General features: G+C 39.6%; 1 protein-coding gene across 2 annotated transcripts in view; it reads right to left on the bottom strand.

Annotated features, from left to right (window-relative positions):
- Positions 1 to 25,713, bottom strand: part of KCND2 (potassium voltage-gated channel subfamily D member 2) — a 266,099-nt gene extending 240,386 nt beyond the window's left edge. The window contains exons 1-3 of one of the 2 annotated variants that reach the window (XM_063396746.1): positions 25,081 to 25,629; positions 24,083 to 24,189; positions 21,714 to 22,887 (exon numbers count right to left, since the gene is read on the bottom strand). In XM_063396746.1, coding sequence (XP_063252816.1) covers positions 21,714 to 22,828 — 1,115 coding nt within the window. In that variant the 5' untranslated portion in view covers positions 22,829 to 22,887; positions 24,083 to 24,189; positions 25,081 to 25,629. Of the gene's footprint in view, positions 1 to 21,713; positions 22,888 to 24,082; positions 24,190 to 25,080 lie in introns of both variants that reach the window. The other variant, XM_063396747.1, reaches the window with a different exon arrangement.
- Between the last annotated feature and the right edge of the window lie 1,447 nt (positions 25,714 to 27,160).

Below are 27,160 nucleotides of genomic sequence, written 5' to 3'. Positions count from 1 at the left end.
AAAATTAGACCCCCAAGTTCAGAAGAACCAGTAATTTGGGGATGTTTTTCTCTGATAGAGGACCCAAAATGTGCAAACAACAAAAGGTTAGTTATAAGACTAGTCCCTATGATGCCTTGGAAAGCTGACCTGAAACAGAGGCTGGACAGAGCTAGGGAATAAAGCATGTATTTATTGAAAGGCCTCCAGATTCCACCTTGGACAGGACAGGAACCTGACCAAGGCTGCACCCTGGGTGGACTAAGAATGGTCACAAAATGGCCCCCTGGTTATGAGATCTTACATTTTTATAAGTTTGGTCCATTTGCATATTGGGGTTTAATTGTCCCATTACAGCTTCAGATTGTGAGGCTCCATCCTTCCTGTTCCTCCCTTCAGTCCACCGTTGTTTATGCTTTTGGGCCTGAACATTGTCCTTGGTCCTCAGCAGGAAAGGATTTGTTTTGTCTCTCTACTCTGTGAGGAGAGCTTACTGACACTTAATATGAGGTTCAGAACTACACCTAGGCAGCACAAAATCTGAAAACGTGAAAGCCAAAACTCAAGGCATCGCCTATGAAACAGCTAGCAGAAACGGACAGATATGATCACAACGTGGGTGTTATCTCCTTTACTTCAAGATCAAGGGTTCTGTAGTTTCCTAAAATTCATGAGAAAGACTGGCCCTAACTCATTTTTACAGGACTCAATGATAATTTATCCAGTCCTTTCTCAGTTACCTGTACTGCTGTAGTGAAACTCTACCTTTTCTAAGTCACCACTTCACTGCCCAATGAAAAACGAACACTTCCTTTTCTCAAGTTATTATGGCACTGCTGTCTTTAAAGAGAAATTTTAAATTATAGTAATAATCACCACATAATAGTTAGAATAGTTGACGGAAATTGTTTCCAACCTTAAAGTTTTATATACGCATCATTTGAGTCACAACGGAATTGCTTCTCTGTTTCCTACTTCCTACTACTTCCTACTTCAAATGAATTAAAATTGTATTTTGCTGGTAGTGCAAAGGCTGAGCATGGCAGATCAAGCCTCACTTTATTTTCACATTACTGCAAACTAGGAGATACTTGTGAAACAATAGATTTACACTGCTATAAAATTATGTAAGTGGCCTAAGCAAGCAAAAATAACAAGCCCCAGCACCCCTTCTAAAAATGCTTGGAACTCCTCCAATAAAAAGGTCATGTTTCAGAAGATGAGCTTAGTCTTTAGATGAGGTGGTAATGGACACTATAAACCATAAAATGCTCATGGATGGCATAGTGGCTGACATCCACACATTTGTGACCTAAACATTTGCCTGCTACAACAATTTCTAAACTACCAACCCAGAAGAAACACTTACTGCTCCAGGAATAATAACTGGTTCAAATTGTAGAAGGATGTTTATGATATAGGTGGTTGGTACTGTGAAGATGGAGAGGATATAGGAACCTAAATAAAACTCACTGCATCATTGTGGATCTCTGTCTTCTCTACAGCAGCTTCATGCTAGATGTAGAGGCAAACCTAAGGTAAAGAATTGTGGGGTGATGATACCCAGAAATAATCCCAAGACTCACCAATGAGATTGCTACTTCTTTAGTCACCACAGTCTGAGGAAATTCTCAGTATACTGCATGATAAATCTCTTAGTGAAAAGAACAGCAATGAATACAGAAGAGGACAGCGCTGCCTAAATCTGGATCTCAATGCTATGTCTGCACTTCAGAACAAAACACATTTTTCTCTCTTTAATTCAGATACAAACACACAGAGGGAGGAAAAATGTAGCTGTTATTTTATTCAAGAGTGCAAAGTGCTGAAAAGCCACAGCGCACCTTGCATGTAAGTTTTTGTGCTGTATCAGGACAAGACTACCACCAAGAACAAAATACGCAAAGAGTGAATGTCAGAGGTGTTCATACTTGTTGAACCGATATTTCACACTGGAGATTTAGAAAGAAAAAAAGACTATCTCTGTTAAAAAAAAAAAAAAGAAAAAAAAAAAAAAGAAAAGAAAAAATACCTCAAGTGGAAAAAAAGAGGAGAAGGAAGATTTATTCCTCAGTAACTTCTGTATGTTACTGCAAAATAGCAAAACTGAGATACTGTTTATGATTTAAGACACCCACTTGTCAGTACCTAGCACACTAAATTGGTAATTGTTCACAAAACCAGCTAAAACATATCTATTGGTTTTACATGTACTGGTTAAGGAGAACTGGCACCATAAAATACTAAACCCTACAACTTTTTAGCTTCTCTGTCACATCTCAGTGCATTTAATATCCTTCTGTCATATTATTTATGACTTCACAAAGAAACCAGTTATTTCCCATTATCTCTTCAATAAATAAGTAAAGCAGAGCATGCTGCAGCACTACAATTCGCTAATGAGATGCCTACAAAATCGTCACGGTGTCTGGTCTCAGAAGCTTGCACAGCATCTAACTACAGAGTTCACCTCATCCCCAAAGAGTAATTGCAATTTTTACACATTGATATGTTCCAACCTGACGGCTGAGACACACATTTTAAAGTGGATTCCATAAAGTAAGTAAACCTTTCCATGACACATTTAATATTTAAAAAACCAAAAATTCTGCAAGTGTTTTCAGCTTCCATTAATATTTTCAGTCTATCATAAGACTGTTGCCTTCTTTACTTATAAGGGAAACAGGTCACAACTTTTACCTTGGATTTAATGTGAGAAAAATCTGTCACCAGCTCCCACTGGAAGGAACTAATGACATAGAAATGTTACAATATATACAATAAGACATAACTAAAATCCTGATCTGACCTGCTGAAGAAAAAGAAAGCCTCTCCATCAGCTCCTGTGGGCTTTGTCTTCAACCACAAATGCTGGGAGAAATCATTACAATTTCCACCCATTTATCTATATTGCTGCTTAATAAAAAAATGGACAGATAAGAAATGTTCCTGTTGTTATTAGATCAATAAGACTGTCATAAATTAAAAGAAACTCAATGAAATTACTTCTACATTTAAAAAGACAAAATATTTACCAATATTTTTCAAATACAGCAAGTACAGTGTTTCCTGTAGTTTCTACTGGCGTTTTTTATCACAAGACAGTGTTCATAATGCATATTTCTTTAGTTTTATTTACTGTAGGTTCTCTCATTTCATTTCATTTCACTAGTTTGTAGTATGGTTTCACAATATTCTTGTACATTCTTTTCTTCTTGCAATATCTTATATATTGGAACAAAAATTGCAGTTGTGTTTATTAAATGCACTGTCAAGGACAGAAGATGCAAAGGCTGTGAGTTTTTATGATTTTCCTCTTTTACTCAACTAGCAGAAAAATATTTATCTGAGACTCTTTAAATACATGTACAGAGGCTACTGTAATATAACCATAATGCCTCAAGAGGACATTTTTTTTTCTGAGGTGACCTGTTCAATATATTCTGAATACCTTTCTCCTGAGCAAGCTGCTGTCACTCTGAGTGGACAATGTCATTAGAGAAAAGCACCTTGGGCAAAGAAACCTGAAAATTGAATGTGGAACAGTTAAATCGCATGAGATCATTAAACAGAGCTGGACCCCCAAATCTGAATGAGGGAACAAAAAGGAATTAAAAAAAATAATTCTTGGCTCTGACATCATAACCATTTCATTTTGATCTCCTGGAATGGGATTTGAGTAGAAAGTGAAGACACTTTGGTGTGTGTAGGTTTTCGTACGTGAGTTACTGTTGAAGCTCACGCCGCAGTCATTGAGTCTAGAGAGTGATTTACTTCACCTGAAAGTGGAGATATATATTTGAGCATCTCACCTGGACTAGTACTTAGACACTCCTAAATTCATTTGTTTTTTTTCTTCAAGTACGTGATTCAAGACAAACAGAAAAATCAATATTATTTGCATATAAGAAAAAGAAAAATAAATTTCTCAGGCAGAAAAGGAAATCAGACATAAGCTGATTGGTAAAATTTCTGGAAGAGTAAATGTCAGCAAAGAAACTTTTTTAGCCAACAACCAATCTCAGGCAATAAGGATAAAGATACATGTTTATCCACAAAACTCATTTACACATGCTATATGATTACTGTTTAATAAGCCATTTCCTTCCAGGAAACAGTTGTGAATATGCATAAAGTCATTCATGCACTGCATTCATGTCAACAAAGCTGTAATGTTCTCTGAAATAGAATAACACCCAAGAATAAAATCTAGTCTCTCTCAGTCCTTACAGGATTTTCAGAGCATTGGCATTCATGTCTCACATCAGAAAAAAAATAACTGCCAGTTTATTTGTTTTTCATTAAAAAATTATTTGCCTAATGGTTATAATGTATTGGAGGAACCTGTTAAATCGCATCACACTGGAGGAAGTGTGATGATCACTAGGAGTGATGGATTTAATGCGGAAAGGCAAGCAAGCACTCAAGTCCACAAAATAACCATTGTGCTGTTGATAAGTCTTAGCCAGTCATTCAGCTGACTGACAGATTCTTGTTAGGGAAATGAGGTTCTTTTCTTTATACCCATTTCATATACAGGATCAAAGAATCCTCTAGGTTAGAAAAGAGCACCAAGGCATGGAGTCGAACTGTTAACCCAGTACTTCTGTGTTTACCACTAAACCATGCCCCAAGTACCACATCTACTAGACTTTTCCCACTCAGGAATGGTGACACAACCACTTCCCTGGGTAGTCCATTCCAATGCTTAAGCCCTTCCAGTAATTTTTTTTTTCTCCATCCAGTCTAAACCTCCCCTGGAACAACTTGAGGCTCTGGTGCTATCATTTACTTGGGAGAAGAGGCCAACCCCCACCTGGCCACAGCCTCCTTTCAAGCAGTTGTACAGTGATAAGGTCTCCCCTGAGCCTCCTTTTCCCCACGCTAAAGAACCAGAGCTCCCTCAGCTGCTCCTCATGCAGCTCACTCTGACCCTTCACCACCTCTGTTGCCCTTCTCAGACATGCTCCAGCCCCTCAATGTCCTTCTTGTAGTGAGGGGCCCAGATCTGGAGACAGTGCTGCTTTATCAGTGCTGAGTACAGTACATGACCTTATCCTAATACAGTTAGCAGGATAATCCCAAACTGTAGGCAGAATTATCCATTCAAATGTCCTTTATGCCAGAAGAATAATGAGATGTAATATATGACACATTTTTCACTGACTATTTCAGTAAACAGATCAGCCAAGAGATAAAACCTTTATTGCTCTAAATAGCACTGTTATACCAGCCCAAAATTAGACACATCAGGCTCTGTCTGTCATGTTCTCTTATGATATTAGTGCGTGATATACTTTCAAGGTTGCCTGAAAGCTTCTGTGAGCTAGCAAGGCTTTTGATAAGCTAATGAAAAAAATGCCAACTTGTTCCCCTTTTAGCTGTAAGAAGCTCTGAGCAAATTCTCTACTCCAGTGTTGATTATGACCATTTCTGTCATGTCATGTGAAATACTCAAGGTAGGATCTCATGTATGACTCAACATCCATGACAGCAGAGGAGATTCTGTATCATTTACTTCCCATTAAGATTTTCCTGACAAAAAACAGATAAACCCGTTACATCAGAAGTTGGAATGTACTATCTTACTGTTTTTCTGTTGATGAAACTATGCTTCAAATACATATAATTAAACTCTACCTTTTTTTTTTTCACCCTGTGTCTGTATAAGGTACTGAGAGCAATACATGTATTGGGGGAATGCCTGCTAACAGTCCCACAGATTTGGTATAAAATCCTTAGAGTCTGACATAATTCAAGAAAGTAATTGTTGTCCTGGTCAATATCTTGCTAGAGGTTTTCATACAAAAGCTTGATGCAAAGCCCTCTCAGGTCAAACCAAAGACTATTTGATTTCCATGGGTTTTGGATCAAGTGAATAGCACTAAATCCTGCAAGGCATTCAGGGACTGACAGAAGCTGCAGCATTTATGCACCTTACATTGAAATTTTTATTAAGTTTTTTTGTTCTGCAGCTGACAAAAGTTCTCATCACCTTTGATTATATAAATAGCTGAAGAAAGTAAGAGTAGTAAGAACTGTTTGTGAGTTTAAGGTATCTGTTTTCCTGTTCACACAGTATTCAAGCTCTATGATATTCTTGGAGACTCTAACTTAAGGTACTTCAGAATAGTTTAATGTATCCATTGTCCACAATTCTTTAAAAAGTATTTAGGAAAAAGACTATCTCCTTAATCTAAACTTGATCCAACCCACAGTTATTTCCATTAACTGAGAACATGAGAGAGGGAGGAGAAGGAGATGAATTAGTGTAAAACTAAAGCCCTGTCCATGGCTGGAAGTAAATGACGTGGTTAGGACACAAGGAAGGGGAAGAACACCATGATACTACACCAGCTATACCATAAGCAATCTCTAACTTCTACTCAAGGCAGAACTTGCATCCTTTTTCTTTGATGTGCACTGGTGGATATCTTGCCATTAATTTTTCTAATTGTTTTTTTAAGTCAAAAAAAGAAGGGACCAGTCTTGTCTGGTTTATAGCCTTTCACCATTAGATGAAATTGTTCTTTCATAGCATTATTTCTGAAAGTATTCTCCATTCAAAATATGGATGGAAAGTCAAAATTGCTTTGAACTGAAATCCCAAAAGCAATTCGAATCAAACAAGACAAATGTGTAATTTTAGGCTTTTGTTCTACATTTTTAAAAGAAAATGAATAAAAAGTAAGTGAGTTTCATTCATGTATTTTTGGAAACAGGAAATTCATAAATTATATTTGCCAATTACATTTTACTTTTATCAAAGTCTCACATAAAAAAAAAGTTCAAAGATTCCTGAAGAGATTTTACATCACAAGAGCTCTTGATGTTTCACTGTGAAATTTTTAGAAATATGAGGTTTCTTTGGAAAAAAGTTTTAGATATTTATTTGAATATATTCAACTCATTATAATATTATCTTAGAACCACAGGATATTATAGGTTGCAAGGGACTTTAAACATCATCCAAATCCAACCCCTAGCCCTGGGCAGGGGCACCTTCCACTAGACCAGCCCCATCCAACTTGGCCTTGAACACTTCCAGGGATGGGGCATCCACAATCTCTTTGAGCTACCTGTTCTCATTCCTCACTGTCCCCCAGTAAAGAATTTTTTCCTGCTATCTAATCTAAAGATCTCTTTTAGTTTAAAACCATGCCTCCTTGTCCTATCACTACCTGTCCATGTAACAATTCACTATGTCTCATTTTTATAAGGTCCTTTAGGTACTGGAAGGCCACAAAAAGGTCCCCCTGGAGCTCTGTCTTCTTCAGGCTGAACAACCCCAACTCTTTCTGCACTGTCTTCATAGGGGAGGTTCTCCAGCCCTCTCATCATCTTGGGGAAGCTCCTCTGGACCTGCTCCAACTGGTCCATGTCTTTCTTGTGCTGAGGACTCCAGAGCTGGATGCAGTACTCCAGGTGGGCTCTCACCAGGGCAGAGCTGAGTGGGAGAACCACCTCCCCTGCCCTCCTGGCCACGCTGCTTTTGATGCAGCCCAAGATGTGGTTGGCTTTCCTGGCTGTGAGTGCACATGGCTGGCTCATGTTCAGCTTTTCATCCATGAGAACCCCCAAGTCCACTCTTCAAGTCCATGTCTGACCAACTTGGAGATAATATTATTGTATGGGACCATGCTGAAGGCCTTACAGAAGTCTAGGTAGATGACATTGGTCTGTCTTGCCTTGTTGACTGCTGCAGTCACTCCATCGTAGGGAGTCACCAAACTGTTTAGGCAAGATTTTCCTTAAGAAAGCCATGTTGGCTGTCTTAAAACACCTCCTTGTGTTGCATGTGCCTTAAAACTACCTCTATGAGGATTTGCTCCATGACCTTCCCAGGCACAGAGGTGAAGCTCACCAGTACATGGTTCCCTACATCCTTCTTTCTTTCCTTTTTGAAAATAGGAGTGATGTTTCCCTTTGTCTGACTGCAAAAGTTCTTATTTTTTTATAATTCTCTGATCAAAGTCAGTAACCATAATCATTAAAAGTTACCAAGTTTTATACTACAGTAAAGCAATCATGTGAATCAGGTGTATTTTTCTTTACCTCACACCACAAACCTGTTGTGGTGGACCTGACTGAAATACCACAGTACACTAGGGAGTTACTGATTTCCATGACAGTGAAACCGAGCAAGTATAGCAGACCATGCTGAATGTCCACTCCAGCCTTCAGGCTGTGCTCTGTTGTATGAACAAATTGTCTGCAGGAGAAACCTGCTCAGATCACTGTAAGAGAGGAGCCTCCAGGTAACCTGGTACTGGTGGTTAGACCACCTGTATGACCTTGCCTTCATCTGCAGCAAGAAGTTATCATGAAAATATCCTCTACTAAGAGGGTTGTTTTATTGAAAAAATTAAAAAAAAAAAATAAAAAAAAAATTAAGCAATACCACAAAGAACCAAAAGAGAGATCTCTGCATGCACAGGATCTGTGCAGCATGCTGTGGAAAAATCCTCCAACCCATCCAATGCAGAGTTCCCAGCATCTGAAGGGGTATAAGATTGACTAGATAACTATATTCTTCTTTACGTTACTAAAGCATCTGTTTTTCTTAAGTCATTAGTAGTTGTAGTACCTTTCTTGTCAAGATTAGAAAAAATCCTGCTTCTTCACTCTCCCACCTTACATTCCACCACTCCACACCCTGGTGCAGAACACTAGCCATTATCAGGCTGCTTTATTGAAGGAGTAACAACTCAGTTTTTGACACTGTCTATACCTATTTCTCTCTAGCTAACTAGTTAGGTAAATAATTTTGCTGAAGACTAGCTTCACAGGTCCCTGTTCTCAATTTGATTTGAAAGGCAGTGGAAAACGGGTTGGCATAATAAAAATATAACTTCAAATCTCAGAAGTATGTAAAAAACTTGTCTTCCAACCAGGATTTGTTCCAAGGACAACTTAGAAGTAAGCAAGAAGCTTAAGAAAGAGTTTCTTTTCCATCATTATCATCACTCTTCTAACTTTTCAAAACCATTAGCTTGAACTGCAAATGGGAGGAGAAATATTTTTAAAAAGTGTTAAATCAAAATTGCCACCCCAAATGATGAAATGACCACTGTTTCCCCTTAAAGGAGAAGCATGTTTCATCAGTTATGCAGGATAGCACTTTTTCTTTAAAACTTTTTTGGAAGCTTATGATACAGCTGGCCAGTTGAGGGGGAGATAAAAGAAGAAATGTAGTTCATTTATCTCTTTTCACAGACACACAAAAAAAATAATATGCCATTTAATGCATAAAAAACAAAATTTCATAAACTCTTACACAAAAAAGAGAGAATATTCTGAAGGAAATGTTATTTCACCTTGTATAGAACTGTACTAGCTGGCAAATTTGAGATTTGCTGTTCTGGAAAAGCATATCATGAAGACAAACTAAAAGGAGTTAAACCAAATCTTTGTAGATAAAAGGATTTCATACCAAATTACAGAATTCCCTTACCAGAGACTGGTATGATTTGCAGAGAAGTGAGCAAAGTTCAGAAGGAAAATGAGAAAGACATAAACTCTGAAGCAGTTTTGACCATAATACCCTGTGGCCTTAAGATTCTGTAGTACTTCAGTCTAAAGAAGCTTTAGAGAAAATTTCTTTAATTGAATTAAATATAAAAAAGACTACTGCAATGAGTAGAGTGCCCCTGCTGAAATTTATTGCAGTGTGTCTCTATAATTTTCAGTCTGCTTCAAAGCTGTGTATTGGCAATGTCTAACTGCAGTCTAGACCTCTGAGCCCCCCTGGAAGAACAGCAGCATGGGGGATATGTCTGATATGTCTCCATTGGGACACTTTGGAAATGAACAGTGGTGAAACAGCTAACCAGACCACCATGTGGCTTGGTCTTTAGGTTTCCCATTCAGAAGAACAGGAATAGTTTACAACCCTTTGAAGGGTACTGAAGGTACTCAAGCTCTCCATATCTTAACTCACAGACATTGCTATTTGAAACATTACTTCTTTCCTGCAGAAAATTACAGTGGATACTTAAATTTCTTTCACATTTCTAGAGGCTTCTTCTAAAACAACACAAACATTAAATCTCCCTTTTTTCAAATTTAAAATTTTTGTTGTGTTGTTTGGAAAAGGACAAAAAAAAATGGCAAAAGCACTGAAGTGGCCTTCAGGGCTACACAAAAGAAGAATATTTTGAGTTTAAATGTAGCAGATATGTTGCCCTTTTGAGTAAATGGGTATTGCCATCAAATGCCCAGCATGTACTCTGCTATGATCTTTGAAAGAAGTATGTTATGGGCCTTTCACAGTTATGTAACTTGGGAACAAGGAGAGTTAAACAAACCAACTACCCACAGAACTTGGGATGTATCTCATCCATTTCCACTTGGTATTTAAAGTCTCCACTAATTATAACAAATTTCATTTATACTCAGTGCAGAGGAATGAACATATCCAGATGCCTGCTTCTCTTCATTACCTTCTAAGTGAGAAAAGGATGACTAGTTCAGAACTATTTAACTTTTGGAGCAGTAAGTTAAGATCTATAAATATCTCCCACAGATAGTAAGCAACTGGCAGAGAAATAAGTTAGCATTCCACCTCCAGACTCTTCCATAATAATTCTATTGTACAGCAAGTCCTATTTGTCTCCTTTAAAATAGTTTTATGTCCTGATTGTCTTCTTTAAAAACCACACACCTAAGGTATGATCTCTAAATTCTATAGCTATATCCTTCCACACAAACATAGGGACTGGGAAATGAACTATGCACAGACAACATGAAAGGTTTATTTAAGGAAACCTTTCTGTTGCATTTGGATTTGTTTGCTTTGAAAACAAAGGAACCTCTGAGAATAGCCAGTGAGCTAGAAAACAGGTATCAGAAAGTATATTAAAGAAGAAACACAACGGAGAGAAACTAAAGAGATTAATCAATCTGTTTTCGGCCTTTTGCTATAAATATCTTTCAAAACCATTTATGTGGATCTAAACCCACACTTCCATCCATTTCTCTGTCCATATTCCAAATCATCTGTCACTTTGCTCAGTATTTACTTAATTTGTTTGCAAAGACATAGCAAGCAGTGCACACTAAATGTTGTGACTACTATAGAGTAATAGGGAAAGCTTCCATACAGACTGGAAAGGGTTGTAAGACCCCAAACCTCTCTCCTAGTGCAGGCCAAACCCACTGTAAATCCACTCCGTGGATGACTGCCTGACAGACATCGTGCTGTACTCATGGTGTGAAGAGGGCTCAGGGCAGAGAGCTGCCAGAAGGCAGCTGCATCCAAAGGGATTTGGGCAGTCCACTCCAGGCACTCTTTTCTGTCTTCTAGAGATCTGAAACAAATCTCCCCCTCCCTCAACTAGGATTTTAACTTGCATGTGCACTTTTGCACAAAGATGTCTATATTTTAAAATCATTGGTCTTCTGTGCCAGACACAAGGAGCCAGCACCATCTCTGGTCTGCAGCTGTGCCTGTCCCCAGAGGAGCAGAGGGACTGTCACAGCTCTGCCAGTGCGGCAAGAGGCAGAACCGCGCCGAAGGGCTCACCAGCACGACCAGCAACACTGCTTCTCTCATGAATTATATAATGCTCTAAATTTTGAAAATTTGGGCCTTCACAGGAAAGAAACTGTAGGCTAAAGGAATTATGATGTTTGCAGCCTTGCAGCAGCTGCAACTACTACAGTGATCTGACTGTGACGGGTGAAGAGAGAGAGGTGCCAGAAGTAGCACATGGTCTGAGGACAGCATACATATCACATATTACCTGGGGTTTATTTTGTAAGGAGATTCCTTTATAATATTTACCTCTAAAACTTGGCACCTTTTGACACATACTATAGGTTGATTATTTTGCTCACAAGCAAATCAGATAAACCTTGAGCTTCCCTTTCACTTGGAAAATAGCTAATACTGAGCATGTTAAATCATTAAGCCAGTCTGTGGACAGATTTACTCTAAACTATCTGTCTGTGGGAAAGCTTCAATTTGTACCGTTTCAAGCTTCCATCCAGATGCTAAAATAGCAAATCCCACCTAAACTGTCAAAAACGGTCTAGAGTTTACAATATTGAAAGTTTCTTTTTATATAGATACATATCAAGAGACAGCTGCAAGCACAGCTCTCGCTAGGTGTGTGAGAATAGGTGTATATACTCTGTTTGTCCAGTTCTCCTGTCTCTAGTCCATGATATCCATATTTCAACTTGGATTTCATCAACTGATGTAAACAAATGCATCAATAACAAACCCAACCAAAAAGCTTAGAAAAACTAAAAATTCTCAGTTCTAGAAGTGGTAAAAGATACAATGGCATTTATATTACAGTGAGTTAAGAGTTGTTACTAAAAATTGTTTGATACAGCTGTGGCTTCAATAGAAGGGCCACAATTCTTAACCCATTGTATACCAACAATGAAGTGATTAGATACCCTAAACCAAAAAAGTATATAGGCTCTCCACAATCAGATTTGGAGAACATCTTCAATCTCTCCGCTTTTTATTCCTCTGTGGGAAGAAGGAGAATTGGGGCCAGCATGTTGCAGCTGTCATCCACCATGTCAAAGAGCATCAATTTTGTTCCTAAGCAACTCTGCACAGTGCAGTAGTTGCTGCCCACAGCTGATAAGGATGCTCAGGGAATTGTTAAGTGGCTGCAAGTGGAAGAGATAAAAGTTGCAGAAAACGAAAGTAAGGCCACTAACACAATAATAAAACTCCTCTTTTGGCCTATAGAAAAGGGGTATATGAATAGTAACAACAATGAAAAGTTAAGGATCCCACTCACATTACGTGTGCTGTCATACAGAAAACTGTCTTGATTCATCTTCCTGAAAGAAGCAGTGAGTTAGGATCCAAAAGACACATTCAGACTGTAAGCTGTTACACAATCCTAAATTAATTCTTTCACAACCTTACAGTCTAACTCTCAGCCATTTACAGGGAATGCCTGGATGGCCAAGCTTTCAAGTGATAATTTGAAAGATTGTTCCCTGTGTATCAGCCAAAATATTTTGAGAATCTGCCAGTATAATTCACAGTAAAAAATCCGTATCCCTGGATATACGTTTGAAAAAAGTTAGAGTTTGGCCTCAAAATTTTTTTTTTCAAAATAATAATGAATTAAAGCATGTTAATGTATTATCATAAAATTAGGCTATTACAGATACCTTTAAGGAGGTTCACAGTTACTTCTTAATCCAAAATTAATTCTCTTAATCCAAGAGATTTAAAACTCTAGTGAAACATACTTACTTTATTTTAATTTACCAAAGTACTCAGAGTAATTAAATAAAATCCTAGAAGTTTATATTGCCTTTTATAGTATAAGAAGTTTTAGCTAAAGCCACTGAGTCTTCAATAATCAAACAGCTAAATTTATTCATACAGATACATATTCTTTAACATTTTTGTTTTAATGATGATATTATAATAGATAGTATTTTCAAAAAATATACAAGTGTTCTCAATACTGGGATTTTTTGGTTGGTTGGTTGGTTGGTTGGTTTTGGGGGTTTTTTGGGGTTTTTTTGGTTTGGTTTTTTTTTTTTTTTTTTTTTTTTTTTTTTTTTTTTTTTTTTTTGGTTTTGTTTTGTTTTGTTTTTGTTTTTTTTTGTTTTAAAGCTTTACTGCAAGGGGTGGTAAGTACAAAACTGAGCTAGATCCCATCTAGTTAAACATCAGCTCACAAATCACAATGCTTCCTCTAAGAGAAAGATCTGTGATACAAGATGCTTACCTCAGGAAATCATTTTTTTACCAAGAATAGGAAAAAACACGAAAATGTGCTTTAAATGTGCTTCATTTAGGAACAGAGATTAAGGTAAAAATCAACCAGCAGAACTGTAGACTCTGCTCACAAAGTTCATATTACTGCACAGAATAAACCCCAAAGGCAGGCAAAGTACTTCTCAAACCTCCTACATAAATCTACAAACAATGTTCATTAAAAAATCAAATAGACACAAAATAAGAATGTTTGCCACCATACCAGAGAAAGGGATGAATTTGCAGTGGTCAAAATCAAAAAATTACCTTTTTATCTTTTCTTACTGCACATCATCATCTTAACAAATCTGCTGTGTAGAAATTAAATAAGAGACCCATTGAAACCAATAAACCCTCAGATTGCATGTTTATTTGAAAAATGGAATCACCTACATGACATTGTTTCATAGTTTTTCACACTGTTTCTAAAAATATTTTCATGAATAAGATCTACATGTCACAGCTTCCATTTCTTACATATCTTTTCATGCTGAACTCTTGGTTTGAAAACCATAGAGACAGAAAATTAGGATCAAAAAATATATCCTTTGGATAATTTATATTACTCTTTCAGTTATCCTTTTTTTTTTAACTTGAATTACTCATTCCTCTTTCCTAAGCCTACCATACACACATCACTCATCTCCTTCAACAGTATTATGTAAAAATAGGGCATATTCTATTCTAGTAAGACCTGCACCCTAGCAGGATCCATTTGATTCTAATAGGGGCATTTGATTCTGCCTCTGGGACATACCCAAAGTCTGAGTACAGTATTCTATACTCATCCTAGAAGTTACTCCTGTGCACATAAGACTATTTTCTAAGATGAGTAGGTACCTAGCTTCAATTGTTCTCTTTTGTGTTTCTAACACCCAAGCCACTTCAGAGAATTCAAGCTAAGTGCCTATCTTCATCTCCAGACACATAAATGCCTTTGAATTCTTCCTTGTAGTGTTTGGGTCCTAAAAATGAACAAACTCAGGAGATCTCTATGTCTGTGAAACTTGACTTCTCAGTTAAACCAATCAGATCAAAGAAACGAGTAACATAGATGAAACTGAAAAAACAAGGATAAAATGCAAACTACTATTTCTAAATACTTTAAATATGCAAAATTTTAATTTGTCCCTACTAAAAACATTTTTCTATTTTTTTAACCAATCTCACATTTTCTGTAACTGAAGAATCATGCTCTAATTAAGTACATTTGCACAGTAAATGCTCCTACTGCTTTCACCTTCAGGATGGAGATGAGCAGATAAGTAAGGAACAATATTGCACAGTGGAATACAAGAAAGGAAAGTGCTTTTCTAAATACACTAAAAATACAATTGCTTATATGACAGATGTCTTTGTATCTTTAATAATCAGACAGATAGCAGTCTTTTACTGCTTTGTTAGCTTTTGTCAATGCACTTAACTGCTAGAATTTGAGCTCATGGTAGTAGGAACACTGTACTGATAACTAGATACATTAAGATGTATCTCCTAATAATGCATAAGTTATGTCTATGCTGCTATGAGAAAAGGAGTGCAGCCTCATTTGAATTATAACAGAGATGAATCCTGTTAGATTTTATTCTTTTTATGCACTGATCACATGATTTTCATAGGTGTTCATGTTTAAACCTAAGCCTTCATACGCCATACACCTGAGAAAATTTTTGTAGCTAGTATTTTTTTACAGGGCACTCATACCTGTTACACATCAGATGCTCTAGTCAAAAGTTTTTTTTTTATTTCATCTAAATCACATGTATTTAAGTCTATGCTATGAAAATAATGCAAATTTCATTGTGTACTTTGGTGAAAACTGATTTTTTTTTTGTCAAAACAAACCACACAGCTTTTTTACTTAACAAGACATTTATAACACATTGCCAGAGGCACAGGAAGAGCAAAATCATATGCTTCATAAAAAAATAAAGAAATAGTGGTAGAAATTAGGGCTCTTAACTATGTTAGGAGTTGAAGTAACTATTGTGACTATTACTGTTCCAGGAAGTGCAGCATAGAGCAATCATTTTAAAGCACTGCCTGTAAATTCAAAAATCTTTCCTCCACCATATAATCAATTCAGGAAAAAAAAAAGTCTTAAAGACTGTGTCTTCCAGAAAACCTGTGCTCCTACCTATTGGCTAATAAATGATGGGTACAGAAATATAAAGAATCATCACTCTGTCAGCTCTGTGGTTACGTAACTGATGAAACCTGTTAAGACCGATTCTAAACATTTTCTATATTTCTAATTTATTCTCTCTCTTTGGAACCATCTATACTCTTTACCCCTGATGAACCAGATTCTTCTCTGTTAGCTTACCTTGGATGAATATTATGAACTTCTGCCAATGGACTATAACATCATAAAAATCAAGTAAAAGGAATAATTCATTAGACTTTCTTTCAAATGTCTGAAAACTTAATTGAAACCCTGAAGTTGCAAGGTGTTCTCAACTTATTTTGAATAGTCACTTTATTTCTGGGGTATTTATGTTCCCCCCTTCAGAAATACAGTTTCCATTTCCAGATTTTTTTTTTTTTTTGCACTGTAGGCACTATTTCTAATATTGTATTCATAGATTTATATGGCTTTTATATTGCAAATTTTTCGTCTTAGACAAAGGCACAATGATGTGAGTCATGTAGGGATTGTCATCGCTCAGTTTGAACAACTTGGGTTTGATCACTTAAAGATTTTACTAAAATGACAGTATTCACTGATGGTTACTTGAATGATAGGCCCTGGTTAATAGATCAGGCACTAGTCATAATTACTCGCCAAGATGATTTTTTCTTCTGTACTGAGCATATTTCCATGCTACATTCAGGTCCACAGTAATCTAGTTGTTCTTATTCTTGTCTCAAAGTTACAACAAGGAAACAAAATTCCATCTCTTTCTATGAAAGGAGCAAATATATTAGACCCTGAGCAGAAAGATCTTTTTGTTAAGCCTCACCTTCATGTTCTTCATAACTGAAGTAAGGAATTTCATGGTCAAGAAAAATGAGTCAAGAAAAACAAGCTAAGTCCTTTTCTTTTAAGAGATTTTCAGGATTTTTTTGAAGAGGAAAGCTGGTCCCCAGTGCAACTAAATAAGAATACAATTACTTTGCTCTCTGTCAAGCAACAATAGCCCAATACAGTTTCAGTAATCTTTAGATACTTTAGAACAAATAATTTTTTTTTACTGCTATCAAAATGACCCTTAGTAGAACAGATTCCCTCTGGAGCCCTTTCTGAATATCTAGTAATGTACTTTGAAGGTGATCACAACTACACTTTGTCCCTCCTCTGTTATGTAGGCTAAATGTCTCTGCTGTGAAGAGAAAATAGATTGAGACATCAAACACATTTGTAAAATACAAAACCCTTAGGTTGTATATAAGAAGACAAAAATAGAAAAATTCTATTTGAAACAGGGTTGAAAATATCAAACAAAAAATGAATGAGCAATATGTATGTACAAGATACAGAAATAACACTCTAACTTAGTGAATCTTTACATTTGTAATATTAATCATAAGAATATATCCAAACTTTTAATGAAATTTTTCACACAACAAAGATTTTGAATTCTTTTGCCTCTTGTCAGATTTTATTAAACTCAATTTTTTAGTAAAAGTTCTGAAGAGATGGATTATTTCAAACTAAAATGCAGCAACTATAAGGAACTAAACACACTGAAAATGGTACAGTGGTGAGAAAAGAGAATGTGTGTGGCATTTGAGAAAAAAGTGATGATGTGGAAATTTTATGAGACTCATAAGGAAAAATCTATCAAACAAAGGTCAGAACAAAAAATCTGTTCTGAGAAAAGTTCAGGTCAAATGAATGACAATGATGACAAACGAAAGATTTGATCTAGTAGTGAAGGATGAATTAGGAATCTGGAACAAAGGAGCAGAAGAAGAAAAAATAAAGCCAGCAGAGTCTACAAATGTTAAACTTGTCTTGAAGAAGGGAGGGAAGGTGTCAACCAGTAGACAAACCCCAACCATGAAAACTATGGAAAGTGGTTGCTGGAATAAATAATGGACAAAAGAAATAGATAGAATATACCCATATTGATGAAAAAAGAATGGAAAAAGGACTGAAGATGGCAAAGAACATGAACATGCAGGAAAAGGAAATCCTTTGCTCTCTCCCTTGTTCACTGTTTGAGGCTCTCTGTTATCACATGTAGTCATCTGTTTATTATAAACTCTTCAGAGAATTTGATATATCTTAAGTGGGTTTCCTCACACATTATGGGCTATATTAACAAATAATGAAAACAAATAGTTGCTTTATCTTTTCTGAAAGACACACCTCTAGTTTATACAATGAAAGCAAACAAAGGAGTAGTCTTTGAGTTTAAGCTTCCCTTCACAAAGTATTGTGTTCATCTACTGAAGCACTGTATGACTTGATAAAGCTACTCAATGTAAAGGCTATAAAAATAGAATTTTAATATAGCAGTGAGATTGCTTTAGAACTACTCACAGAAGAGCACTACGTTCTTTATTTAAAGTATAATATCTTCATAAAACACAAACTACACTATAGCTCTGACTGACTTGGGAACAAATATCCTTACACCATCAAAACCTTCCCAGCTATTCCAGCTCATTTGCTGGCATATTTCCTGACAGGACAGATGGAAGGTTATTAGACTGTCATGTTATAAGGTGACAGCAGAAATTGACATAACTGTCATTATGGGTGTGGATGTTCACAAGCCCCCATGGAGGTCTGCCAGTCCCAGTTCAATGGACTTGAGCTTTCCTTTCTGACAAGTTTCACACTAACCTGATTCTTCACCTCCATGCTTTCCACTATTATCTTGAATCTCCATAAAATATTTTGTGACCTCTTTCCATTTTATTCTCTTTTCTCTTCTTGTTTCTACTTTACTTTTGCTACAATTAATAATGAAAAAACATTAGCTTGAAGTTTAAAATCAGACAGTTCAGTTTCTGAAAAGTTGTTTTTCTAGAGGCGTCTTTCTCTTCTCTTTCTCTCTCTGTATTTATTTTTTCTCATGTTCTCTTTCTTCCTTTGCTCCTTCCTTCCCTTCTTTTCATTTTTTTTCAGCTGATTCATGTAACATTTCCATGTACATGTACTAGTTGAGATGAGCAGTCAAGAGCAGTTAATAGCAGGAATATCCTTAGAGGCAAAAATATCGTAGTATTTGAAGTCACTAGCACACTGCAAAGGAAAATGTAATCTATGTTTTTTAAAGACACTTTAATTGCTCAGCAATCATGCAGAACTGAGAAATATAGCTCTGCTTCCAGGGTAATAACTCCCCAAATTGCAAAGGTCGCTTACTCAATATCCTTGCTATCTAGAAAAATATGACAATGATACCAAGACTCAAAACCTCAATTTTATGCTAATCTATTATTCGCTATTAGCTTTCATGAATTTTTGTAGTATTTCACATAACCTGCTGTGTGCTACTGCCATTTAAAACATAAAGACCTCATCAAGATTTGTTTCTAAAAGAGAGAAGTTGTTCCCATCAAGTCCATTTATACACCCCTGATTCAGCTAAAACCAAAGTTAAAATGAACAAGAGTACTGTATTAGTAAAGAGGTGGTAAGATTTAGCACATTGGAAAGGTATCAGTATTAATTACAATCAGCTTTCACTGACCCTTGATGCTTTTGCCTGTAACTTCCCTCTCCTTTTGTGTAACTATTCCATCAACTAAAAAGATTTCAAAGCTTTTATTATGCTAATTTTATTTAAATTATGCACATATATATATTTAACATTTAAACATAATCTTTATAAAGTTATCATGATGTTATTAAAAGGACATAATCTAGCTAATGCACTGCTAAAAGATTTCATAAAAATTGTAGATGTGTGTCATATTTGAAACTGTATCATACCTGAACTCTTGAGGGTGAGACTTTGGTCTTCTGTTCAACCTGCTCAAAACTTTCTCTGTTCAAACTCCCTTGAAAAAGGAGTCAAGCAAGAGAGGATTCTCTTTAACCCTTTTTGTTCCACTTGGGACCAAAATATTGTGTCGCTGTATACTTAAAAACAGGTTCTTAGGTTCTATTCAAAGAGATTTGAAATTATGTTCAAACGACAGCAGTATTTTGGAATATTTTAGAGTAATACTTCAAAACCTGGAATTACAGAATAATACTCACAAATGTGTGTGTGTGTGTGCAAAAGAAACAAACAAATCATACTAACACCATACTTGTGTTATAGCAATTGTAATTTGGACATAAAACGAGAAGTTTCTGTTCAGTACCATGGACAAGTACTTTCCACATTGTGCACAAGAATGGAAACAACTTACTCAGAAAGTGCCTTTTGTTACAAAAAACCCCATACACCAGCTGCAGGTTTTTTATATTAAAGTGTCAGTCAATTCTTTCTTGAAAACATCACTGTTCTAATTAAAAATAAATGGTGAAAAATATCAGCATCAGAAAATACAGGAGTGTGGATCTGGATATCATGCCTAACTTGCTGCTTCTGCTAACTGGTCCCTTCCATTTGTCACCAGCAACAGAAAATGAAAACCAAAAACCAAAAACCACCCAGGAACCTAAAAGGCGGATAAAATCCCCAAAGCTCTTGTCACTCCTTTTTAGCATAACTTGCCCTTACAAGAAGTATGAAATATTTACTATGCACTATATTTATCTTCATTTGTTATATCACACTGAAGATAAAAGCCTTCTATAAAAATGGTGGCATAAGACACTCCTTTTATCTTTTTCAATATTTTGCATTTGTGTTTTCCAAGTAAATTACTATGGCACATAATAAATCAAGTTTTCATAATAGTTTAATAACACACTTTCATTTTGTTAAATTTAAAAGTTACGCATATTTCATAAATCTCAAGAGTCCCAACAAGATACGGCAAAATGCTAATAAAATGATGGGCTTTGCCTTAATGAGGGTGCCAAGTTTATCATTTAGTATCTATAATTATTAAATAACTAGTCAGTTTGTAATGAATCAACAAATTTTTAGTTTCACAGATGTTACTATACAACTCAAAATTAAGAATAGGGAAAAATTGTCATCTCAAATTAGTCAACCTTCCAAATCCCTGTTGTAATTACAGACAAATGCATTTTTTAACTTGGTGCAGAGAATCAGCTGATACAATCAGACTCTGGTATCAGAGGCTTCATAAGATAATACTCTCTCTCATCTTTCCATTAAACTGTAGTGCATTCTAATGTCAACAGTGACACTTTTTAACCCCTATTCTCTGAAAGAAAATGTATTGCCATTAGAATTATGTTTGAAGATACATGCTTGATGTGTCATATGTCTCACACTTCATCAGATCATTTTTCCAGAATGTGTCACCAGTCAGTGTAGCTTGACACTCATAATTTAAAAGTTACAGGTCCATGAAAACCAAAGGAAATGTGTTCAGTGTCTTAAATAAAATCACAAATGTATCCTTTTTTGGAAAGACAAGGTATGATTTTCAAGAAAACAAAACACTTTGTAACAACAAACTCAATATCCAGGTCTACGTCAATACATGACTTAAAACAAAATGGCAGATCCCCATACTGATCAAATTAAAAGCTTGCACTTTGGTTCTCCTTATAAATATTCATAATTTAGCAACACTGTAATATGTCCTGCCATCAAAGACAATACTCCACTAAAAATTCACTGATAACTCACATGTACTCATAAAATATCTTAATTTCACCATCCAAAACCAAACCGTTTCAAAACTTTTTTGCTTTGTTTTGTTGCTTGCTTTTTCAGGTTTTTTGCAGTTTTTGGATTTGGGTTATTTTAATTTCAGCAATGCTGTTAGCTCCCTTAAACATATTAAACATATAGATGGAAGTCACAAGTTGTATTCTTAACGTTCTGTACCAAAACTTGCCCTCACATTTTTTCTGTCACCATTTTTTTTTTCAATTGAGTATTTCCCGTTGGTGCCAGCACACTTGTTGAAACGTTGGCTGTAACCAAACACCAGCTGCACTTACCCCAGTGTTGTCATGGTGACGATGGTGTACCAGAAGGCTGCAGGGATGCTGGTGAACTTGCTGGCTGATGAACCTTTCTCTGCATAGTACATGACTGTGGCAAAGATGATGATGGCCATAGTGAGTGAGAAGAGGAGGAAGCCTAACTCCGAGGCACAACTTTTCAGCGTATAGCCCAGGATGCGCAGACCCTGTGAGTGGCGGGAAAACTTAAAGATCCTGAAGACACGAAAGACTCTTAATGTCACAAAAGCCCCACTGACATCCTCATTATCTGTCATCACCAGGCCAATGTAATATGGCATAATGGCCACCACGTCAATGATACTCATGACACTACGCACAAATTTGTAGCGACTAGGAGCTGCCAGCAGACGTAGGAGATATTCAACTGTGAAGATCATCACACAGGCAGTATCCAGACAGAAGAAAGCCACTGCATACCGCTCTCCACAGGGCAGCTCTTTGATGCGACCCGGGCTCACCCCACAGGGCACTGTCTCCACCACGTTGGCAATTACAGAGACGGCGATGAAGAAACCGGTGACATAGTAGAAGACTAGAGCCAGGGTACTGGTGTGTGGGTTTTCAAAGGCCCGCCACATCCTCTGACGAGCTGTCATTGAGGGCAAGGCGCTCTCAGCTACATGATCCGTATCAGCATCATCCTGCAGGCGCTCAGCGTTCTCGCGCCGGCGATCCTTGTACTCCTCGTAACAGCAGTCACCAATGATCTCAGGGATGATGCCAAAGAAGGCCAGCTCCTCATCATAAGCTGAGATGCACTCCTGGCGGGGATAATGAAGCTTCCCAGTACGGTAAAAGTTGAGAATGTGGCGGAAAATGTCAGGGTCCCGATCAAAAAAGTACTGCTGTGTCTCAGGGTGGTAGAAGAAGTCCCGCTCCGAACTGCCCAGCAGAGTGTCAGGGTAGCGCTCTAAGGTGTCCAGCCATGTCTGGAACTGGATGCCACTCACATTCAGCACAATCAGAGAGTCCTGGCTTCGCTTTCTCTCCTGCCGTGGAGCAGCTGGCATGGGACCAGTAGCCACTGGCATCCATCCTATGGCTGCTGCCCTGGCAAAGGGCAACCAAGCTGCTACACCTGCCGCCATGGTTCCAAACACCTACTACAGCTAAGGGAGTCAATCTAGAGACAGTTCTGGTCCAGCCACTAAAACAGAGAGGGAAGAGAAAAATACAAATTCTCACACATTCTTGAGGCAGCAGAATTCCTGAACATTTTTGTGATATTCAGTATTAACTGAAAATCTTTCTGCTTCCTTATTGTTTCCTCCACTTTTTCACACCAGAATATGCTTTCCAGGCGCTAGTCACACTGTTAGGACAATAAATGAGGGCACTTGGAAATCCCTGTATTCAAAGCAGCTTCTCTAACAGCCAGATCCATTAGATAGGTCTCCATTCGAGGCCCCTGGATGGAAGCAACAGTCCTCAAATCACTAGCCCCTGGAGCTGGCTAGCAGCTCCAGCGCAGCTGTGCAGCCACCTGGAAGGAGATTTTCCTCCACGCGCGATGCAGCCGGTCCCCCGCCCCTCCTCCGCTCGCTCCCCGCCCGCCGCCGGAGCCGGGCCGCGGCAGCAGCGGAGCCCTTCCCGGGCGGCTGCCGCGGGGCCGCCAACGCCGTCGCCGCTCGCCGTGGAGGGGCGGAGGGGATGGGCCGGTAGGGCCGCCCCCCTTCCCGGCGGCAGCCCTGGAGCAGCGGCGAGAAGAATCCTCTCCCTGACCTTTAATCTCTGCCCGGGGACTCCTCCAGACCCCGGCTAGGGGCCCGGGGAGCCGGCGGGGCAGGGGGAGGAGCTCCGGGCGGCAGCATTAAACTTTAAGGCAAGTTTTCCGTGCAGGAAATGCTTTGAAGGGCAGAGGGATGCCGGGGATGGGGCGCCGGGAGCGAGGAGCGCCCCACAGAGAGGGAGCGGGCAGAGCAGGGCTCTCCCCCGGACGGAGCATCGGGGCACGGACAGGGGCGGATCTGCGGCGAGGAGGCCGGGGTCGGGCAGAGCCCCCGCGGTGCTGGCGGGGGTAGGAGCGGGGCCTTTGGAGACACATGCAGGAGGTGGCTGCACGGGGCATCCCCGGGAGCGCCCGAGCGGGCGGCGAAAGGCGAAGCCAGGGGAGGCTGGCCGTGGAGCGGGAGAGGGGCAGGAGCTCCCTGGCGGCGGGGGAGGCCGAGGACCGGGGCGGGCGGGGGGGCGCGGGGCAGGGGTGCGGGGTGCCGTAGGGCTCGGCGGTCGGTGGTGGATCATGCCCCCCCCACCCCCCCCGTACCCCCGCCTCCTTCCTCTCGCCCCTTCCCCTCGGCTCAGTTCTCGAATCCCTCCAGACGTGCCCAGTCTGCGGCACCTACCTGTGAAAGTCTGGCGAGAGCGCTCAGTTGCATAGAGACTTTTGGAAATACGGGCTCTGCCGCTAGATCTCCGCGCCCCGCCGGGAACGGCGGGGAAGTAGTTGCTCCTGAGAAAGCTTGATCGCATCCAAAGGGACATCGATAATAAGGCTTTCCCCCACCCCCACCCCCCTCCGCCACCGCCGAGCGCCAAGCAACAAGTTCAAGGGGTGGGTGGGGGGAAAAAAACAACGTAATCGCGCCTGGCAGCTCGTGGAGCACGTCCTTGCGGGGCGCGGATCCTGCGGCGCGGGGCCGCTGTCAGGCGCGGCTGCGGCTGCGGCCGCTGCCCCTGCCCTGCCGCGGGCTGCGGGCGGCAGCGGCGAGGCCCTGGCGCGGCCGGGGGCGGGGAAGGGGCTTCCCGCTGCCTCCCCCAAGGCGGGCGGGCCATGCCACCCCGCCGCGCCGCCGCCCGCGGGCGAGGGGCGCAGGGGCGGGCGGCGGTGCGGGCGCGGGAAGCGCGGGGCGGGCGGGCAGGCAGGACATCGCTCCGCGGGCGAAACAAAAGGGCTGCGGGCAGCTGCGCCGGCGGCGGCAGGGCAGGCAAGGGAGCGCGGCGGTGCCTGCGTGTGTGCGCCGGTGTGTGCCCGTGTATGCGCCGGGGTGTGTGCCCGTGTGTGTCCTCGTATGTGCCGGTGTGTGTGCTCGTGTGTACCGGTGTGTGTGCCCGTGTGTGTCTCTGCGGGGCCGGCACCGTGCGGTCCAACCCCTGCGCCGGCAGCGCCGCACAGACCCTCTGGAGTTCGCGGTGCTTTGGGTAGGGATCGGGCGGCGGCGATAGCTTAGGTGAGGTACCGAGGGGATTTCTGGGGAGCGCTAGGCTGCTTTCAAGGGAAGGGGAACCGTTCACTGCAAAAAAAGGGGGAATGAGATGCCTGCGAGTGAAGTGTAGCGATGTTCCTCACAACCCGCCCCGAGCCACTCCGGAGTTCTGGCTGCAATATCCAAATGGCTCTTACCAGCTTTGGGAACGGCGAGAGCCGGGACGGGTGTGGGAGCCTTTTCCTCCTCCTCTGCGTTCCGCTCCCGTGCCGAGCCGCTCCCTTTCCCGACGCTAGATGGCGCGTGGATGACGGGAAGTGCGCTCCCGCCGGGGCCGCACCGGCCCCGCTCCGCGCCCCGCCGCTGCCCGGCCCCGCCGCTGCCCGGCCCCGCCGCATCTCCGGGACGGACGGGCACGTAACTCCCCAGGCTCTGCGTGCCGCTCTGATAGCGCCGATAAACAGAGAGAACGGTCTGTATTTTTCAGTCAAGAGTCTGAAACCGCTCTATGTCGTCTTCACAGACCTTGCAAGAAGATACCAGAAGGTATTCCTCCTTCTGATTTGCCGGTGTTTCCGTTTGGTAGTCAGAGGTTTCGAAAAGAATCACGGAATATATAGGTTCCTTTATACGTGAAGTTTTTACAACCAAACCTTCCGCTCTGATAAGCAATTTGAGATACATGCCAAAGAAACCCAAAGCAAAAATAAGCCAAACACACACTTTAGCTAAAGAGTTAACTCTTTTCTGTATTTTATAGTATAGAGTCACTTCTAAGTTCCCATGAAAAAGATGAACACTTTCAGTATTGTAGCCTAAGCTGCAGCTTAAGCTATTCCTGCAAGTAATACTTGAAAGCACAGAGAGAAAAGGCTTTAAAATGTTTGAGTGTGAACTCTAATATGGGAAAACTTGTGATGATGACCAATTGCATATATCAAGTCACAAGAAATAAAATATCACATTAAATAAAAGATACTTTCTGTATATTTACTGAAGTTGTTTGTTGCTTTGTTGCTTTGTTATTTATTTTCTAGTTCAAATATTCAGTACATGATATCCTGTAAATTAATCCATTACATTGAAATCAATCGGTCGGCTATACGTATTGATCTTTCAGTGATATGGACATTCTTATCCTATATGAAATGGGAGGTTTTGTTTGGTGCTACAAAAGGACAGTCCTGTAGAATTAATAAAACCCAATTTATGATCCTGTCAGCTCAGCACTGAGAAAATAATACAAGACTTCCTTTCCTGAAAATCAAGAGACTTCCTTGTCAGCTATAGATTCTTTTTGTAATCAATAACTGCTCTTATTTTTTTCACATGCCTATCTTTACAAAAATCAGTTGCTGCTTTAAGTTTATTTTTTTCTTTGCAGTTTTTCCTGAATAGAAGTCTCACAATAAAGGATTTTCCGTCCATAGAGAGATCCCATGAGAATGGGCTGCATTAAAGAAACACCTGGATTCCTGTTGCAATCTTAAAGTTGTTTCAGAAATTTACACGTTTCATCAAATAATGGGGAAAAAAAAAAAAAAAAAAAGACTCAAACAAACCCTATATTTTTGGACGATTTTGGGTACCACATACCATTACAACATTTAGTCTGTTTCAAGTCAGAGATTTGAAACCAGTTGAGGTTTAGAGACTTTTCTGACTCTTCTGACTGGAAAAATGATCACCTCACCTTAAAGTTTTGTGGACAGCCTGTATATCAGAGAGGCATCTCTCCAAAACAGGATCTTGTAAGGAAAAGACTCTATTGACTCCTTAATTAATACGTTACTGAGAAGGGATAGCCAGGAACTCAAACTTTCACAGCTTGTACCTTATGTTTAGTTCATTAACATTTTTTGGCTGAAGTATTCCTTACTCTATATGTTTCAGAAGGACTAAATCCTGCTACATAAGGTGTACCTAAATAATCAGTTCTTTCTAAGTCAAAATCCTGCCTGTGAAATCCGAATTGGCTACAAAGAGATTGCTCTGATGTGACAGGGAGGATTATGACTTCAAGTAGGAATTAAATAGCCAGGACTCAAATGAGACAAAAATCCTGTTTTTAAGGGAAGAAAATGAATCCTAGTAATTGTAGGAAAAGAGGGAAATGGTACTGAGGGGAATGCACAATTGGCTCCAAGATGAGCTGTTTCTTAATTTATTCCAAAGTCATGAGACACAAAGAACTCTCTGAGGATTAAATAAAATACCAGCTATGATGCAGAAGTTTATATTAATGATTTTTAAAAAAAACATTTAAAATGTTTGAAA

The sequence above is a fragment of the Prinia subflava genome, chromosome 4, assembly GCF_021018805.1.
Source record: "Prinia subflava isolate CZ2003 ecotype Zambia chromosome 4, Cam_Psub_1.2, whole genome shotgun sequence".
Classification (NCBI taxonomy): domain Eukaryota; kingdom Metazoa; phylum Chordata; class Aves; order Passeriformes; family Cisticolidae; genus Prinia; species Prinia subflava.
This window is presented reverse-complemented; position numbering and strand designations above follow the sequence as displayed.